The 18,690-nt window shown below is 31.2% G+C and overlaps 4 protein-coding genes across 5 annotated transcripts; 1 reads left to right on the forward strand and 3 right to left on the reverse strand.

Moving 5' to 3' along the window:
• Window positions 1-239: 239 nt before the first annotated feature.
• LOC108747683 (glycerol kinase) lies at window positions 240-7,018 on the reverse strand. Of its 2 annotated transcripts, XM_018485325.1 has the most exons (10): window positions 7,008-7,018; window positions 4,764-5,063; window positions 4,229-4,487; window positions 2,122-2,345; window positions 1,826-2,032; window positions 1,383-1,493; window positions 969-1,222; window positions 677-882; window positions 462-593; window positions 240-371 (listed from the first exon to the last, which is right to left on the reverse strand). In XM_018485325.1, the coding sequence occupies exons 2-10, from the start codon at window positions 4,836-4,838 to the stop codon at window positions 286-288; spliced, it is 1,554 nt and encodes a 517-aa protein (XP_018340827.1). In that variant the 5' UTR covers window positions 4,839-5,063; window positions 7,008-7,018; the 3' UTR covers window positions 240-285. The 2 variants fall into 2 exon arrangements, with proteins under 2 accessions (XP_018340827.1, XP_018340835.1); XM_018485333.1 differs by lacking the exon at window positions 7,008-7,018 and having other exon boundaries at window positions 4,229-4,467; window positions 4,764-4,832.
• On the forward strand, window positions 5,863-7,534 carry LOC108747701 (NECAP-like protein CG9132). The gene is made up of 3 exons (XM_018485357.1): window positions 5,863-6,066; window positions 6,268-6,664; window positions 7,012-7,534. The coding sequence occupies exons 1-3, from the start codon at window positions 5,981-5,983 to the stop codon at window positions 7,282-7,284; spliced, it is 756 nt and encodes a 251-aa protein (XP_018340859.1). The 5' UTR covers window positions 5,863-5,980; the 3' UTR covers window positions 7,285-7,534.
• Window positions 7,535-11,097: 3,563 nt separating this feature from the next.
• LOC108747505 lies at window positions 11,098-13,854 on the reverse strand. The gene is made up of 5 exons (XM_018485040.1): window positions 13,331-13,854; window positions 12,594-12,897; window positions 12,061-12,321; window positions 11,637-11,789; window positions 11,098-11,438 (listed from the first exon to the last, which is right to left on the reverse strand). Exons 1-5 carry the CDS (start codon window positions 13,609-13,611, stop codon window positions 11,280-11,282), a joined length of 1,158 nt encoding a protein of 385 aa, XP_018340542.1. The 5' UTR covers window positions 13,612-13,854; the 3' UTR covers window positions 11,098-11,279.
• A 1,367-nt stretch (window positions 13,855-15,221) lies between these two features.
• On the reverse strand, window positions 15,222-18,507 carry LOC108747509 (GDP-mannose 4,6 dehydratase). Its single transcript, XM_018485054.1, has 7 exons — window positions 17,781-18,507; window positions 17,152-17,394; window positions 16,284-16,476; window positions 15,951-16,183; window positions 15,623-15,838; window positions 15,459-15,527; window positions 15,222-15,356 (listed from the first exon to the last, which is right to left on the reverse strand). The coding sequence occupies exons 1-7, from the start codon at window positions 17,832-17,834 to the stop codon at window positions 15,294-15,296; spliced, it is 1,071 nt and encodes a 356-aa protein (XP_018340556.1). The 5' UTR covers window positions 17,835-18,507; the 3' UTR covers window positions 15,222-15,293.
• Window positions 18,508-18,690: the final 183 nt, after the last annotated feature.

The raw sequence follows: 18,690 nt of genomic DNA on the forward strand, positions 1-18,690 counted from the left end.
CAATGTGTCTTGTTAACTAGAATATGTTTTACCAGAAGTAACAAAGTATATGCATATATATTTTTTAACTTTCATTTATGACTCACCGTATGAAGAATATACATAAAAGTGGAAAAAAAGAAAATGGATGCGGAAAAGAGATAAAGTGGAAAACGAGGTATAATTGATTAAATACTATAACTATAAAATATATCACAAATTTTATATACATATAGATATACACACACATTATTCTCTTAATATCCATTTCATATCCGGTATAAAACTATATATACATGTACAATTTTAATTATTTATTAGAGTTGTAGAACAATCCCATTTCATAGATCTTTCAACAGCCATTTTCCATTTAGAATATCGAAGATCTCTCTCTAAAATAAAAACGAAAAGTATATGTTATTAAATCCTTTTATTCTTTTTAACTTTAATTATTATATTAGCATATACAACAAGATATTTACCATCTTCAGCAATCCGAGGTGAAAATTTGGTTACTTGAGATGCATCCACTTCATTTATATCAACTAATCCTGCACCAATGCCAGCTAGAATAGCAGCACCTAATGCTGTTGTTTCAACCATGTTTGGTCTCACTATTTACAATAAACATAATTTAAAAAATTATAAGAAGTTTCCTATGATATATATATTATGAAGATATATATTGTTTACTTACCAACAGTTATTCCAATTAAATCTGCCTGTAATTGCATTAACAAATCGTTCACAGTCATACCACCATCAACTTGTAAAGTTGTCACGTTCGTACCTGAATCTTTCACCATCGCTTCTAGTATGTCTCTCGTTTGGAAACAAACTGCTTCTAACGCTGCTCGTATAATGTGATATTGTTCCGTATCCTCGGTAATACCACAGATCACTCTATTAAATTAAATAATATAAAGATGTTCGATTAAAAAGAAGTCTTGAATTTTATATCGGTAGAAAAAAATAGGAAAGTGTAATACCCGCGCGCATCCTGTTGCCAATAAGGTGCATACAGTCCTGAAAAGGCCGGTACGAAATACACATCACCAGAACATCTTACACGCTCTGCCATATCTTGCGTTTGCATGATATTACTGATAAGTTGCATATTATCTCGCAGCCAAGATAAAGCAGCTCCAGCAACAGCGACGGATCCCTCTAATGCATAAACAGGCGGGGATCGCGCAATTTTGAAAGCGACCGTAGTTATCAATCCTTGTGTTGAGTCGACTTTCTACAAAAAAACATTTTTATACGTTTTTTTATATGTCTGTCTTTAATTACATTCTAAACCTTGTTTGATACAAAAAAAAAATTATATATTCTACAATATACAAATATTGTATATTTTGGGGAAATTTTAATTTTTTGCATTACATGTCTGCTATACATACTGTATTTCCGGTGTTGTAAAGTAAAAAGCATCCTGTGCCATACGTAGCTTTTGCTTGACCAGATTTCAAACATAATTGGCCAAGAAGAGCTCCTTGCTGATCTCCAACACACTATAGAAAAAAATTTATATGTATAAGCAATTTTCTTTTTTTACTTTCTCTCAAAAGCATTATAAATTATATATATAATCTTGTTAAATTTACCATAAAATACTTTATGATACTTTGATAATACAATTTCACTTAAAACGAATGAGCTTCAAAAATGATTGTAAAAATAATAATTACAAGTGCAAATTACTACATTAGCAACTTAAAAATCATTTTTATCTAGAAAAGTTTCTGACATTTCTATCAAAAGGAAAAAGGATTCAATAAGAGAAATTACTTAATCTTATTGTTTAAATAAATAATACACAAATATATCCTAGATATATACTTACACCTGCTATGGGTATGCCTGTGAGAACTTCAGGGTTTGAAATAGAACTATAAATCTCTGCACTGGATCGTATTTCAGGAAGGATGTGTTGTGGAATACCAAAGAAGCGACATAATAAAGGATCCCATTTCAATGTATCAATATTCATTAGCATCGTGCGAGATGCATTTGACACATCCGTAACATGCAATTGGCCCTTTGTAAGATGCTGAATACAAAAAAATATTTAATAATGAGATAATGACAAAATTTTTCTATCTTTGCTTTTTATGAATGCAATTTAATAAATTTACTTACCCAAATGAGCCATGTATCAACTGTTCCAAAAGCACACTTCTGTGCATCTATTGCTTGTTTCACACGTGGAACATTATCTATCAACCAGCGTATCTTGAGAGCGCTAAAATAGGGAGACATTGGTAAGCCACATAATGGTTTCAAATAATTCTTATTTCTTGTTTTGTTAGGAACACTATCCAATACATCTTCTAGAGTTGTAGTTGTTCTCATATCATGCCATACTGCAAAGTTAGTAAATTTTAACTCTTTATATAAAAATCTGCATTAAGGGTTGGTTTTAGTCAATTCTACTAAACAGCAAATGCGATTGGTAAGTTAACGGCCAAGTTAACTAGCATTGGTGAAATCGGCCCTAAACTTTTGGTAATTATTTAAGTGGTTAACTTAATTCCTGCTGTTTTTTCATCTCCAAAATTGATTTGTTTCAAAGGGAAGATGAATGAATACCTTCATCAATTTCCTCTATTTTCTATTACTTTTTTCCATTTTTCCGGCAACAGAGTAGTCCCACAACGGTAGACTGCGGTGGTTTTCGAGGCAATCCATTCATCCATCCATTTTTGGATTCCTTCCTGGAGAAGTGTGTGTCCGTAAGAACATGTTGCATCGATTGAAAAAGATAGTAATCTGATGGTGTCAAGTCTGGAGAGTACGTTGAATGCAGAAAGACTTACATTCAAGCTTTAAAAGTGTTTCATGCTTTTCGCAACATGCAGTCGAGCGTTATCATGCAAAAAAAAATGACTTTGCATCGATTGTTGGCTACGGTCTTTTTTTCATCAACTCGTTTCTCGCTCTTTATTAAGGGACGTTCTTTACTCACGTCAAAATCAAAAGCGTTCAAATCAAATTCTACATTCTTTCTAATGGAGTTTCATCACTATACACTTCAGATAATAAATGCGTTTCAGCTGCAATTTTCTTGAGCTCAAAGTAGTGAAGAAGCAGATGTTAGAAAAACAGCTTATTGGAGTTCATTTTCAATCAAAAGAGATTGGAAAATCTCTTTGATGTTGATAAATTTAACCTGTGAGGATTGAATCACTTTCAGCAATGTCCAAACTACAAAAGACATGCAACTTCACCGTCGAAACTCGCCAGCGTTGAATCTGGCACTCTAATAGTGAGTGGCAGGAATTAAGTTTAACTACCTAATAGAATATCTCCTCCCTCTTTCCTCCACCTATATATATATATATATAATCTTAATAAAAATATACTTATTTGATGCGGTTTTACTCAAAACGAAAGAATCTGGCAAAAAAAAAAACGCGATATTTAACCTCATGAATTAAGTTATTAAAGTTGGAGACTTTAGAAGATATCTATCATCCCGATTCAATGCATGCATTCAGTATAGTGCTATGTATACATTCTGCTTTAATTATACAAATTCATTGCTTTAAAAGTAAATTCATTGCTTTGAAAACACAAATTTACTGCATCATGAATTCACTGCTAATGCAAAGAATGTGTGCTTAAAGCAGTGAATTTTTGTTTTGAAAACAGTGAATTTGTGTTTTTAAAATAGTGAATATGTTTGTAAAGCAGAACGTATATATAACACTGTATTGAGTTAAGATTGACAGATATCTAATCTTTAAAGTCTCAAACTTTAACACTTAATAACTCGATTCACGAGGCTGATCGCTGCATTTTATTGCCAGATTTTTTGTTTTGAGTCGAAAACGCGTCGAATGAATACAGTTTTATGAAGATTTTAGGTAGGGAAGGGGAGGGGGAGTATTCTAAATAATTACCAAACTTTTTATCGATCTATATTAAGACCCGCTTGAACCAACGTTACTTTGATTTTAAGCAAAACTTAAAACTCTCTATCTCATTTTAAAATTAAAAAGAGACAGGAATAAAGTGAGTTTTAAGCTTCGCTTAAAATTAAAGTAACATTGGTGCAACTGGGCCTAAATAGATATCGGCTATGTTCCAAAATTGACTGCCTGTACTGAAAATTTAGTGCAAGTAATATAAACTGTCGTATTTTCCAGTGCTGGCAGTAAATTTGTAACACAGTTACAAGTTTATATATATATATAAAACAAAGAATCTGTTATTAAAGATCGTTAAATAAGATGCTATATTTTACCAATTGCATTGTGCAAAGGCTCGCCAGTCTCTTTATCCCACATCAATGTTGTCTCCCTTTGATTAGTAATTCCAATAGCTTTGATATCAGAGACCGATAGGCCAAGATTCTTCATCTTTTTCACAGTCTCTTCTATACATGCTATGACAGCTTCTAATATTTCTTTCGGGTCCTGTTCCACCCATCCTTCTTGTGGATATTTCTGTTTGATTTCAATTTGATGCAAAGCCACTACATTTCTACGTAACACGTCAAACACCTAAGAATAAAAAAAATTTTTTGAATCTTCTTCGTGTGAAAATCTAACACAGAGTCGATACGGCCAGAATCGAAAATGCCGCTTATGCAGTGAGTAACAAAAAACAGTATGCAGAATACGAAAGTCTAAAAGAGTAACGTAAATTCAATTGCGCGTTTGAAACCAGTCACACTTCAAAAATAATGACGCAATAACACGTCCGATCACGTCGGTAGACTTAGACAAAATTTTTTGGACGAATGACATCTATTTGTACGAAAAATGATCATGTCTTACCAAAAATCTAGCGCTACTCGTTCCCTCATCGATAGCGCCTATTAAAGGCCCGGTTTTCTTGACGTTCTCAGGCATATCGCTTTTTAAAGTTTAGAAAAACACGTTCTGAACGATTACTTTTCATGGAAGATATGAAACATATGATAAGATACTCTTGTGGCCATTATATCTAGAGTGTGGTCCATTTGACGCTCCAAATGCTTCGAAACTTTTGGTTGACCAATCAGAAGAAAGAATTTTGTTAACTGACTAATAAAAAAAATGCTTCGAAGCATTCGTAGCATCAAGTGAACCGTAGTCCTAGAGGAAAGGCTCCGATTGCGCACATTTTATGTTGCACACATGCGTCGCTAATTTAAAAATAAAATATTCTTATTGGTAAAGCAGTGAAAAATTACTAGGCACTAGTTGATATGAGTGATGTGTGCAATTGGGATTGTAGACAAACGGGATTGGTCGCGCTATCTCATTCCGCTGTAAATTTCCGCTCCACAGGACGCCGGCCTTAGCGGGATTTTCTAAACGTTTTATTGATGATTGCCGTTATCGTTAATTACCGACAGCCAATGGCAAGACGATCCTAAAAGAAAGTGCGTTTCTCATTGGTTGTCCCTAGTTAACGAAGCGACGATAAAATGTTTAAGTTGGTTCTCAGCTGAAGATCCAATCAGTACAAATAAATAACAATTACCAATACCTTTTTTTTTTATTAATTATTAATGTTTATTCAATTTTTTTATTTAAATATTTTATAATATAATATATTAAATAATTTTTTTCATCTCTTTCTTTTTCTATTTTATTTTTTTTCTCTGTTTCTCCGTCGTGACTCGCTGACTGACCGATAATTGTCAGAAGTAGGCGACACTGAAATCGGCATTGACTGCCGATAAGGTAATTGCTAATCATTTCCCTTGTAATCATGTTCCTGTCGATGAATCATGCTTCCTTTTGGCTACACATAAAAAATTAATCTATTTACGGTTAGTCTATTTACGCAATTAATCTATGGACAACTCGTGGGCGGAAAAGTGGGGCAGGGAGTGATGGGAAGGGGGAACAGGAGGCGTGACTCAAGATAGAGTTATCAAATCACGGTTGATCATAGCGGACATTTGTCAGAAGAGTGCAAACGAACCTTCAAACAGGCCTTGTGAAGAGAATATCGTGATTGTTCTTGCGAACGTCTCCTGTGAAAATCGTCATCGGCAGGCGCGATGGAGACATACGAGAGCGTCCTCCTGGTGAAATCCGAAGTGTTTGTCTTCAAAATTCCACCAAGGTCGACCAACAGGGGTTATCGGTAAGCGCGAGACGCCTCTTCACGCGACGTTTCACTGGGCTGTTCAATATGTTATCGGTGACGGATCCATAGTTTCACGTAAAGACGACGTTCGAGCCGCTCGAATAAATTAAAGATAGTACATATTAAAGCACATCGATGGTGCGTTTTCCATGTTTCCGGAATCGATGTGATAATCTCAAAATTTACATTCTGTCATAGGGCAGCCGATTGGAACCTACAGGAGCCTTCCTGGACCGGACGCATGCGATTAGTGTCGCAAGGCGACAGCATCACAATAAAGCTGGAAGATAAGATCACGGGTGAACTGTTTGCCAAGTGTCCTATTGAGCAGTATCCTGGAATAGCGGTAGAACCAGTCACTGACTCATCTAGATACTTTGTTCTGAGGATTCAAGACGACAATGGACGATCAGCGTTTATAGGTGTCGGCTTCTTGGACAGGTCTGATAGTTTTGATCTGAATGTTGCTCTTCAGGATCACTTTAAGTGGTTAAAAAATCGGGAGCAGATCGAGAAGGAGAAGGAAAAGCCAAAACAGGAATTGGATCTCAGATTTAAGGAAGGCGAAACTATCAAGATTAACATGAAGATTACCGTAAGGATGTTTCAGATTTTTTTTCAGATATTTCAGATTTGTTTTGACAAATTTACTGTTCTCTAAAGTCGATGTTTTTTTAAATTAAAATCAAGAAAATATTACCATTTGTATGTCTGTGTTCAATAATTATTTCTTTGATCTTTGAATGATTTTTTAGGAATACTCTGGTTTTAATTTTTTATTAATATCCTTTTTTAAATTTTTTTAGAACTGGATGTGATATGATTCAACATGAAAAGTCAGATTTTTTTTTAATTAAGGACATTAAGGATTTTGATAAAATTGTCTTGCTGAATATGCATGGCCTAGTTTTTAAATAATTTTTTTACATATTTGTCACTTAGAAAAAAGATGGCAGCGAAGTTGCTTCCAAATCCAGACAACGTACCAATCCAGCTGTAGGTTTACCGCCTCCTCCAGGTGGTGTCAAGATTGCTCCACCACCGGCAAAGACTCCTACTTCCTCACCGGCGCACAAGCCATTACAAAGTCAAAATCAAGATGTTACGAGTTCAGAATGGGGTGAATTTGCTAGTGCTTCTCAATCAGCATCAGCACCTGCACCTGCACCTGCATCTGCATCCACAGTGGCTAATGCCAGTTGGGTGCAATTCTAACTTTTAAAACATATGTATATAATATTATACATAGATATTTTACTTTAGTATATACACATGATTTTGAAATAGATGGTCAAGCTTTAGAAACATATTCCACTCATCTCTAGAATTACTGAAAGTCAAATTTCACAGTAGTGACTATTTTAAATAGTCTTGATGCTATGGACAACTAAAATCGTTAAAAATTTTTGATATTAATGAATGTTCATAAATAATTATCTTAATTTTTAAATTCCTGAACTGATAATTTGAGACTGATAATTTATTGGCATACAGTGTTAATATGTAATATTAAACAATGTGTATGCTTATATAAATTTGCAAAGCGTTTTCTTGAAACTCTAAGAGAACGTTTTCAGATTGGTGCTAATATAATCTTTTTTTTTTCTCAAAATGTGGAATATAAGTATCTAAAATTTAATCATTTATGCTAAAATCATTCTTGTATATTAAAGTAAATAAAATAATTGATTATATATGTACACACATATGACATGATAGACGTATTAAGCTAGAGATTTTAAGGTGATTATTGAAAGAATGTCTTTATGAATAATGGAAAGAGAGTCTGATGTATATTTTCCAATACTATATAGCGTGCAATGAAAATTATAGCAACATTCGTCAAAGGGGTTATATTTTTCCAGTAAAAAAAGAAATCTTAGCAGAAAAACTTTAATATCAAACTTGTCTAAGAAAAATATATTAAAAGATGACTCAAATTATCGATTAAAATTTATTTTTATGATATGTTTTCTTTTCGGGAAAAACTGCGATGTATATAAAAAAGTTTTACTGTGCAAATTGATTTATATTTGTTTTTTATTTTTTAATAAATTGCCCTCTTCTCGATTGTTGTACGATTCTCCAGCACCCTATATAATAGTATTGTACTTATAAATATCGTTCACAAAAAATGCATCTCAATTGCTTTTGGACATTCAGTGTATTTGGAGATAGCATAACATAATTTTTTGTATGTATAAATGTCGATATATATCAGATGCATTTAGTGCCTTGTACAAACTAGTCCAATAAATTAGGGGCAAATTCGAGGCAGATGGCAATAGTTAATATATGTATATTTAGTACTTACAGAGGCACAGTATGACATTCAATTTATCAATCTTATTTTCAATTTATTAATCATTATCTTCAAATATAATATATGGAATAGTTTGTTTTCGGTCTAATTTTTGTGACTTTTCTGTGATCATGATGCTGTACATAAAAACAATTTATTCTCAGCATTTAGTAATGATTTTAACTAATTTTAATTATTGATTTGCACAGAAAGATTTAATATACATATTTCTGTATTTGCAAATTTTACAATAATATCTTTGTTTTAATTAAATATTTTATATAATTTGCTTTATGATTTGAACATCGTATAATGCGCAAAATATTGATAAGTTGAATGAGTCTTTTTTTATTAGATATATTATTCAATATATATTTTATTTATTCATTATGTTAATTAATACTGTTGAAAAGCACAGTATTAAATCTAAGGAAGTCACAAACTTCCTAAGAAGCTTTTTGTTATTTATAAATCATTAAATTATTTCTTTTATACATAAATTGTGATTTTTATTTCAGGCTCTTCTGACGAAACAATTTTGCAAGGTATCAACGTATCATTAATATATTTTGCAAAAATCGAGCAAATATAAAAAGAGAATAATATTTTATTAATTACAATTAATGTTTTAATAGATTATAAATTTTATAATCAAATTTAATGATATTTAGTTAATTTTCCCAATGTTAACTTCTTAATTAACATACATTTATAGTATTTTCTATTGTGTAGATGACATTTTATTGATTATTCAAGAAAGCATATATAATACATATCTCCAATATATAATAACAAAATAAGTATTTCGCCTCGACCGTTAGCTTGCAACATTTGTAAATATTACAAGGCCTATTGTAAAAATAAGGCCTGATTCCTTTATACATTGAGTGTCCACAAAGTTATTTATTCAATTTTAATACATTTGAGCCAAGTTAGGTTTTTCATTGAAATAGCAGCAAGTCGCGTAAATCACGTTTTAAATTCACTCTTTTCTCTAAGCTAGTTCGTTTTTCGTCTCGCATGTGTTAATTGATAAATTCTTGCCGAAAAGCTTAATCAAGAGATAAATATTCAATGATATACAAAAGAAGTATTTTTACATTTTTATGTGTTTTCCTATATATTTTGTCACAATCGTGATTGAGAAATTAAAAGATTAGGAAATTATATCTCGAATTTTATATAAATTACGCATTAGATCTTAAATAAGATTATTAAATTAATTAATCTTCTGTTCAAAATAAACAGTAGAAATAGATAAAAATAGATTTTTGTCTACGAATTAAACTTTACTTTTTTTTAATCTTTAAGAGTAGTATTCGTAAATAATTATTTTACATCTACATATCTTATAAGCATTATGTATAAATTATTATTGAAAGGATGTTATGCCGAAAATGTTTCAATATACGTCTGAGAAATATATGTAAAAAATTTCGATATAAAGAGAAATAATTGTCTCTCCGAAAAGATAGAGAATTTACTATATCTATCTATTCTCGTTAATTAGATCATAAATTGTACAATGTTATTTACATTATCCTATGCTAAATTTTAATGTAAAATGTAGAATAATCTTGTTGAACATATTGTTAGTGTGAATCTTGTTGAATGAGTGTTTAGATGCAATTTCATATTATATATTTTATTTCTTTTTATTTATAGGAATTGTCTCAAAAAGGTGCGAAGTGACAGAGAAAAATAAGAATAAATTGTATACATGTTAGCATCGAATCAAAGAATTATTAATATTTAACGTTAAATGTAAAAAAAGAAAACTTTTATATCATACATAAGAAATATTTTTCGAGTAATAATAGTTAAATGTACATGTAATAAATGTTATTTTTAAGAATTAGGTCGATACAGATTTGTTGATATTAATGAAAATTTTGTTGCAGAAATAGATATTAAAATACCTAAGAAACAAATCATTCAATATTACAAACAAAATAATTAAGTAAAAACCAGATTTTTATTTTAGAAATAATCTTAAATTTCCTTAAAAATTATCAATTTCAACAAATATTTACAGTTCCCAATATTAGTAGAAGTAAATACTTACGTGTATAGTCAAATAATTTTTCAACAGAATTTTTTTCAAAACAAATTTTGAGAGCAAATGATAGAAATTCTACCATTTATTGTAAAAATTCTTTATATATATATATATATATATATATATATATGTATGTATGTATGTATATGTATAAAGCTTTACGTATTTTTGCTTCCAAAGTCAAATTTGTTGTTAAAGTTATTATACAGATTTTGAAAAATAGAGAATTCTGCTGCTATTTCACATCTTTCTTGAGACATCCTGTATGTTAAAGCTAATATTCAGCTTTAATCAGGTACTAATATATCAACTATAAACACATAATCGTATTACAAAGTGATATAAACAAAAAGCAAGTTAAAAGTATATCTTGTGTCTATTCTAGTTTTGATGTATATGATAATTAAAAAAATTATTACAATGTACTGTATTATATATTTATATATATATATATATAAAAAAAAAATATATGTATGTATGTATACATATATTATACATATATATATATATACATATATGTATATGTATATGACATTCCATATTTTTTATTTTCTGTAAACATGTTGAAAAGATAAAAATAAATATTGGATAGAAATTAAGAATTTAATCGAAATTGGTAACGGCTTGGATCCGGTCTGAATAAAGAAGTAATGAAATTTTTGTATATTTCCTCATATATATTTTTCTCCAGAGATATATAATAAACAATTAGTGCATCCCAAGAATTATTGCGTCATGTTATAAATAATACTTTGCAAGGAGATAAGTCGTTATGGCATGAGAAGTTATTCTATCACATGTACGAACGACTGATTTGTCAATAATGAGTCATCATCATTATCATCACCATCAACAACGTTTATTGCGTGCAACATTAAGCCGCAAGCTGCGCATAGCCATAGCACGACTGAAATGTCGTTGTACTGGGCGCTGAAGCTGTCCACTGACTAAAGTTGAAACATCATCACATTCTACACTGGTCAATACAACGAAGAGTACACCTAGCACCTATGATAACAAGTCATTATATCATTAACAATTTCTGCTGGAATTATGGAAGAAAAAAAAGTTCTATCTTTTCGTAAAATTGTTTAGATAAAACCTTATTTAAAAAAAACAGATGCAAAAAATATTGAACACTTTACTTAATTGTTAATACCCATAAAAGATGGATAATTTGTATATTTGTTTCATTAGTTTACGTACCAAACCGACGATGATCAGCAATGTATACACATGCATACTTGCGAGCGGCAGTGATTCGACCTCTTTTAATGCATCGGCAGCATCAGAGAGATCTGGTTTTAATTCCAATGCATGACGCAAGTGTACAGCTGCTTCTTGAAAATGTCCATATGCCTGTAAAATGAAAGTGCATCTAATATTAAATTTTATATTGGCATATTTTTTAGTATACATTTCATTGGATAAAACTACTTATTCATACATTTCCTTTCATTCATTCATTTTACTCATATAAATATTCATTGAAACCATCAGAGAAAAGAGTTGTTAATCTTTATTATAATTAATAAAGTATTTTGTAGATATGTTTATTAAGAATGTCCAGATGTTGGAATTTCAGTGAATATATTTTACATAGCTATATCGCAAATTATTGTTCTTATACCTTGAATATTTGACCAAGTGTAAGATATTGCTCCCATGCATTACGATCTGGTGGTTGCAATTCTAAAGATCGTCTGGCTAAATACGTTGCATCATCCAAGTAATGTTGTACCAGCAATACTCTAGCCAAATTCAAGAGCACTTCTGCATTATGTGGTGATACAGCAAGTGCTCTGCGAAAGCATTCAATCGATCTTTGTGCATCACCTTTTATACGCCAGAAATTTCCTATCTGATTATACAGTTGGACAGATTTTGGTTTCTAGAATGGAAGAAAAATTCATTTAAAGAAAAATTAAAAGTTATATTATATAAAACACACACACCTTCATTGATGCTTGTAGTGCATGTAAAAATAGTTTATCTAAAAGACATAAGTGTTATGATTACAATAGTTTGTTTTTTTTTTGCTTCACTGAAAAATGAAAACGCTGGAATCTTTGGCAATTTCATAATATAGTATTTAATTATCAGTGTATGCTTCTTACACTGAGATGTAACGCTAATATACACTAAATGCTTTGAAATATATACCTCTCGCTTTGCTTTCTTCAAGCGTCTCTCGAGCAAATCAATATCGACGTCGACAGTTTTGCCTCCATTCTTCTTGAACATGAGTGCTACATTAGGTTCTGGTACCAACGGATGCTTGTTTCTGTTGGCCACGCCGATCAGATTATCGTAGTAAGTAAAATTTACTGGCTTGCCACAGTCCAATATTACGTTGTCGCATTGCTGACCAGAGGCGCACGTCACCTGCTCATTCGACACTTGCGAGGACAGCGGATAGGACTCGCTGATATTTTGCGTATCCTTCAACACGTATGACGAAAGTCGTCTGCCAAGGGGACCAAAGTTAGGGCTGTTAACACTGAATGAACAGCAAGCCACACACAAAACGCTAACTACAGAAAGAAAAAGAAAATTATGTCACATAAATGGTATCACTGTGTATATGATAGAAACACAAAAAAAATAAATAAATAAAACGCATGCAGGTAGACTGTAATATGATACGAACTTAGTTGCAGAAAGACTACGCAATTCTTTTGCTTTTTTATTTAAAAATAATTAAGCCATAACTTACTACATTTTTTGTTTAGCTTATGAAAATGTCTAGCATATTACAAATTTATAATAAATGTGATAGCGCAATGCGACGATGGAAAGGAAGAAAAAACGAAAGAAAAGAAAAACCGAGGGCACAAGCTATAACTTTATAACCTAGTAACGCGAACCTGGGCAAGGTAATTGCACGTCCGGCTGCTTACCTCTCCTGGCTGGCGAAACCTTTGCATTCCTGACAGTATAGCTGCACTTTCTCGTGCTTCTCGGATGTCGCGGTCCTACTCCAGGTCTGGCCGTTGCCGGTGACCACACTGCCCGAGAGGATGTCGAAGATCGGATCGTCTTCGACCGCGCTCACAAAGTCGGTCGTCTTCACGACCTTGTCAGCGGCATTCAATCGCCAGGATGTCCGCGAGTTCGTCAGTCTTATTTGCAGGACTAGCAGGCAAAGCGCGTACCTCCCTTCAGCCCACGTCAGTCGCATCCTTCCTGACTCCTGAGCCTTTCTCCGCGCGCGTTCGAATTGTTTACAATCTCGCGATTGGGAGTGAGAGAGAAAGAGAAGAGACACCGTGGTACAGTGGGGTGGAAGGGGAAGGAAATGGCGAAGAAAAAAAAAGGAAAGGCCGAGAGGAGATTGAATTGATCGAATAAGCTGAACTTTTGTTATTCTAAAATGCAATTGCAAGATGAAAGGATAGGTTTCAGGATAATATACTAAGGCCCGATTGCAATAACGTTAATTTTAAACGAGGCTTAAAACTCTCTTTCTGTCTCTCTATCGACTTTAAAAGAAAGAGAAGATTTTTAAGCTCAATTTAAAATAACGTTGGTGCAATCGAGCCTAATTGTGAGTTCATTAAAATTAGCTTAAATCACTCATACGCGATGATGATATAATATATGGATGCATACATAAATTGATATAAATACAATGTACTTCTGATTGTTTCTGATTAAAGTCAAATATACATATCGAATATATATCGAATAAAAGTGGGAAATGAGAGCGGGAGATTTTAAAGTAGAGTAATTCGACCCCGCAAGGATTCTAAAATAGAGAAATCCGAGCAATAAACACATCAGCATGAAATCAATTAGATAATTATAACCAGCTGCATATAAAATGATTTATAAACAATTATTAAATATTTACAATATTAAATATCTTTACTTATTAAATAAATAATTGAATAAATAAAATATTATGTATACATGATTTTTTATATGCACGTTTTTATTGGTGTATAAAAGATTATATTTTTTTATTTTATTCGAATATAAAACCGCAGCTTCTACTGCATTCTTCTCTAATAAATTAGTAATATTCAATACATTCAAGAATGCTTCACCTTAGGAATTATTAGATTTTCCAACAATTCTCTTACGAGACTATTAATTTACATATAATGATGAAATCGTTACAAATTAACTCGAACTCTTGTACGTATAATAATCAAATCTTGGATTTTTCAAAGGATTTGGGAACAGTGAATAAATTTTTTGTGTAATTGTTGAATATTTTACATATACATATATTTCTGATTCTCAGATTAGAAATTTTAATTAGAAAAAAGTTCAGTGGTTTTAACACTTCATTATCGTTCTATTAAATATTTAGGATCAACTTATATATTATAATATAAACCTTTATAATATACTCGGTTTGTTGTACCATGTAATAAAATATGTTGCTTACACTCCGATTCTTTTTTTCATTAGCTTAAAGATTAATTCATTTCAGAATAGTATAAAATACATAACAATTGCAGAATATGTCACTTTCTTAGGAAATCGTCACCTAAATGTAATGATATTGTTTTGTTTGACATTGAGGCGAGAGCAAAAGAAAACGAGTATTAAAATATAACGTAAAATTCTAAAAATTCTGGCAAGGCAATAATGTATAAAAATATTAATATAGATCACTTTTAAATTTACATCCTGCAATCAAATTCATAAAACGAAGCATTATCTGTATAACATTATTGTGCTACTAAATTACACATAAAAATCTCATTTACTCTCTAAAGAATTTCTCAAAAACATTTAAAAAATATTTATATATTTATTATTATATTAGTGTAGATAAACTTTTCAATACTGCCGCTTCGTAAACAAAATGATAAATGCGTCTGATTGTATCACAATTCCAATGCAATAATGTTAAGCGTTTGGATTTTTTGACATTAATTCTAAGTCAGAGTCCATCATATCCTTTACAAGTTCCTGCAATATGTATGAATTATAATGTATGATATTTTAAAACATGTAGGATATTATATTTTTGAGAAATACTTGCATTTTTTTTAGAGATGTATAAAAAATTACCTTAAATGTAACTGTTGGTTTCCATCCGAATTTGTTTCTTGCTTTTGATGCATCACCCAGAAGTACATCCTGAACAATAGGAAAAAAACAATTATAAATATAAATTAAAATTATAATATGTTATAAAATTTATCTTTCATTTCTCTATATTTCGGATATCTTACCACTTCGGTTGGACGGAAGAATTTCGGATTTATGCGAACTAATATTTGACCGGTTTGTGCGTCTTGTCCCGTCTCATTCACGCCTTCGCCTTGCCATTTAATTGTACGATCTACATATTGGAATGCCACTTCTACAAATTCTCTCACGCTATGTGCTTCTCCTGTCGCTATGACATAATCATCCGGTTGTGCTTGTTGGAGCATCAACCACATTGCCTGCATATTGTACATGGCAGTTTATGTCAAAAAACTTGAATATTATTTAATTAATCTATAAAAATCATGAACATAATGTAATATAATGTAATAATCATGAAATGTTACTTACTTCTACATAATCTTTCGCATGGCCCCAATCTCGTTTTGCATCTAAATTTCCTAATTCGAGCACATCCTGTAGACCTAAATGTATTTTCGCTATAGATCTCGTCACCTTTCTTGTAACAAAATTTTCTCCTCTTCGCGGACTTTCGTGATTGAATAATATACCGTTGCATGCAAACATATTATACGCTTCTCTGTAATTTACGACTATCCAGAAGCTATATAATTTTGCACAAGCTAAAATGAGAAAAAAAATATATAAAATTATTTAATATAGATATGAAAGTTTAATATAAAGGTGATTTAATGTAAAAGTATATCTTTTTCCCTCAATTACCATATGGAGAGCGTGGATAAAATGGTGTCTTTTCAGTTTGTGGAACTTCTAGTACTTTGCCATAAAGTTCGGACGTTGATGCATGATAAAATTTTACAGATTTTTCTAAGCCGCATGTACGTATCGCGTCCAATATTCTTACTGTTCCTACTGCGTCTACTTCTGCAGTATATTCGCTTACTTCAAAGCTTACCTATTGCAACATAAAATAATACATCACATATAATTTTCAATTTATTTAATATAAATACGTATTGATATTGATTAATATATACAGAGTGTCTCAGAATGATCGCCAAATATTTCGTGTGCAGATAAAGCGGACTAAACTGAATCGAAAAGTTTAGTCCTTTACCATTTTGCAATTTTCGCAATAGTTAACAAGACATTAATTATTAAAAATCACCGAATATTTTCTTACTCAAATAATTTTTTACTCAAATACTATTACTTTATAGAAAAACAGCAATGGACAAAAATTGTTTATTTTCTTTTCATAGAATTCTGAGAATTTTTTTAGAATTTTTTAGTACCTCATTTTCTCATGTCGGTAAAAATAGTTGTCAATAAGAAAATACAGTACTAAAAAGTTGATAAAAAATTCTGAAAAAATTCTTGAAACTCTATGAGAAAAAAATAAATAATTTTTGTCTATCGTTTTTTTTGAAGTTGATAGTAATTATTAAAAATCAGCATTTTCAGCGATTTTTAACTAACATCTTATTAATTACTGCAAAATTGCAAAATAGAAGAGGACTTTTCGACTCAGTTTAGTCGCTCTATCAGCACATGAAATATTTGGTGATCATTCTGTGACATCCTGTATGAATCATATATATATATATATATACACAAATAAAATACATACCATAACATGACTTTGTGCTGCGAGATTATAAATTTCTGTCGGTTGTATCGCGCTAATGACTTTGATTAAACTACTGGAGTCTGTCATGTCACCGTAATGCAGTTTCATTTTGCCTTGTCGATGACATTTTGGATCCTCATAAAGATGCTGAATACGTGCAGTGTTAAATGAACTGGCCCGCCTGATAATGCCATGCACATCATATCCTTTTTCCAGTAAGAACTCTGCTAGGTAAGAGCCATCCTAGAATAGCAACAAAAGATTGAAGACAGTATAAATCTCTGTTGTCATGAAGGTAGTTTCATAGCAAACACAAGGCAATTATTGTAAAATAACATGTCTATATATAATAACATTTTTGCCAATGTAGATTTACTTTAATTTCAGTTTGATTTACTTTTTATCCTCATTTAATTTTAAAAATTAGAAAAAGACAAAGAATTAATTAAATTAAAAAAGATAGTTAATCTATATTAATAAAAATAATCATTAGAGATTAAATTGGTATTTTCTTAAAATTTAATACTGCAGTTTTAGTTTGAAAATTATACATTTTGTCGAGTCAACATTATTATTTTATGACAACATTAAGATTAATTAAAATTAAATTTAAAAAATAAAATAATTACCTGCCCGGTGATACCTGTTATTAGAGCGATACGTCTGTCATCGCCAGTTGCCATGTTGAATATAACACAAGTACTTCAACAAATAAGTAAACTTTATTGAGGACAATTGAGAATGTTTTAAATTTAGTGACACAAATCGACACACATGTGGCATATCATTCTATTTTTCTCGGCATTCAATTAGTACAAACATATTGAATGACACTTGTGTCGACTGATCACCAAATGGAAAGCACCTATGTTATCATCTGTGCCACAGCCAGAACCATTAATGCTGATAATATTTATCAGTCATTAAACGATATCAGTCGAATTATCAATCGAAAAACTAATGTTTTTGATAATATTCGTCTTTTTTCTCTTATCACTTCCGTGCTTTCTATTTTCGTTGTTTATTTACAATTGTCTCTTTCAGTTCCTCCTTATTTTTAAATATAAATATCCCTCACATTGAATTCGCATTCTACACTATTTGTGAGTCAAGAGAGGAAAGTTAAGAATTAATTATTAATAAATTATTAATACATTATTTCTTCAGTACTAAGTTTTGTTCTAAAATCTTCTTCTGTTATCCTCCACATATTCCTGTCTGAATTGATATAACGATACAAATATTTAGAATTCTTTCAGATTTCCCATATAGTTTTGTATGGTATTCACCATGAAGAAGCCCAAATCCAGAGTCTGGAGCAATTTGGAGACTCTGGAGCGACTCAATAAGTGGAGTCCCCAGTCATGACTGTTCGGAAATGAGAATAAATGTAGATAGACGTGGACGTAATCCGTCTACTGGCGCCTCTATGTGCACAAAGTACGTAGAATTATGTAGCCATAGATATTTTCGACGAGTAACACATCTACAGGAGGTAACACATCCACAAAGGGTAATTCTAATCAATATATATATATA

The sequence above is a fragment of the Trachymyrmex septentrionalis genome, unplaced genomic scaffold, assembly GCF_001594115.1.
Source record: "Trachymyrmex septentrionalis isolate Tsep2-gDNA-1 unplaced genomic scaffold, Tsep1.0 scaffold108, whole genome shotgun sequence".
NCBI classification, from domain to species: Eukaryota; Metazoa; Arthropoda; class Insecta; order Hymenoptera; family Formicidae; genus Trachymyrmex; species Trachymyrmex septentrionalis.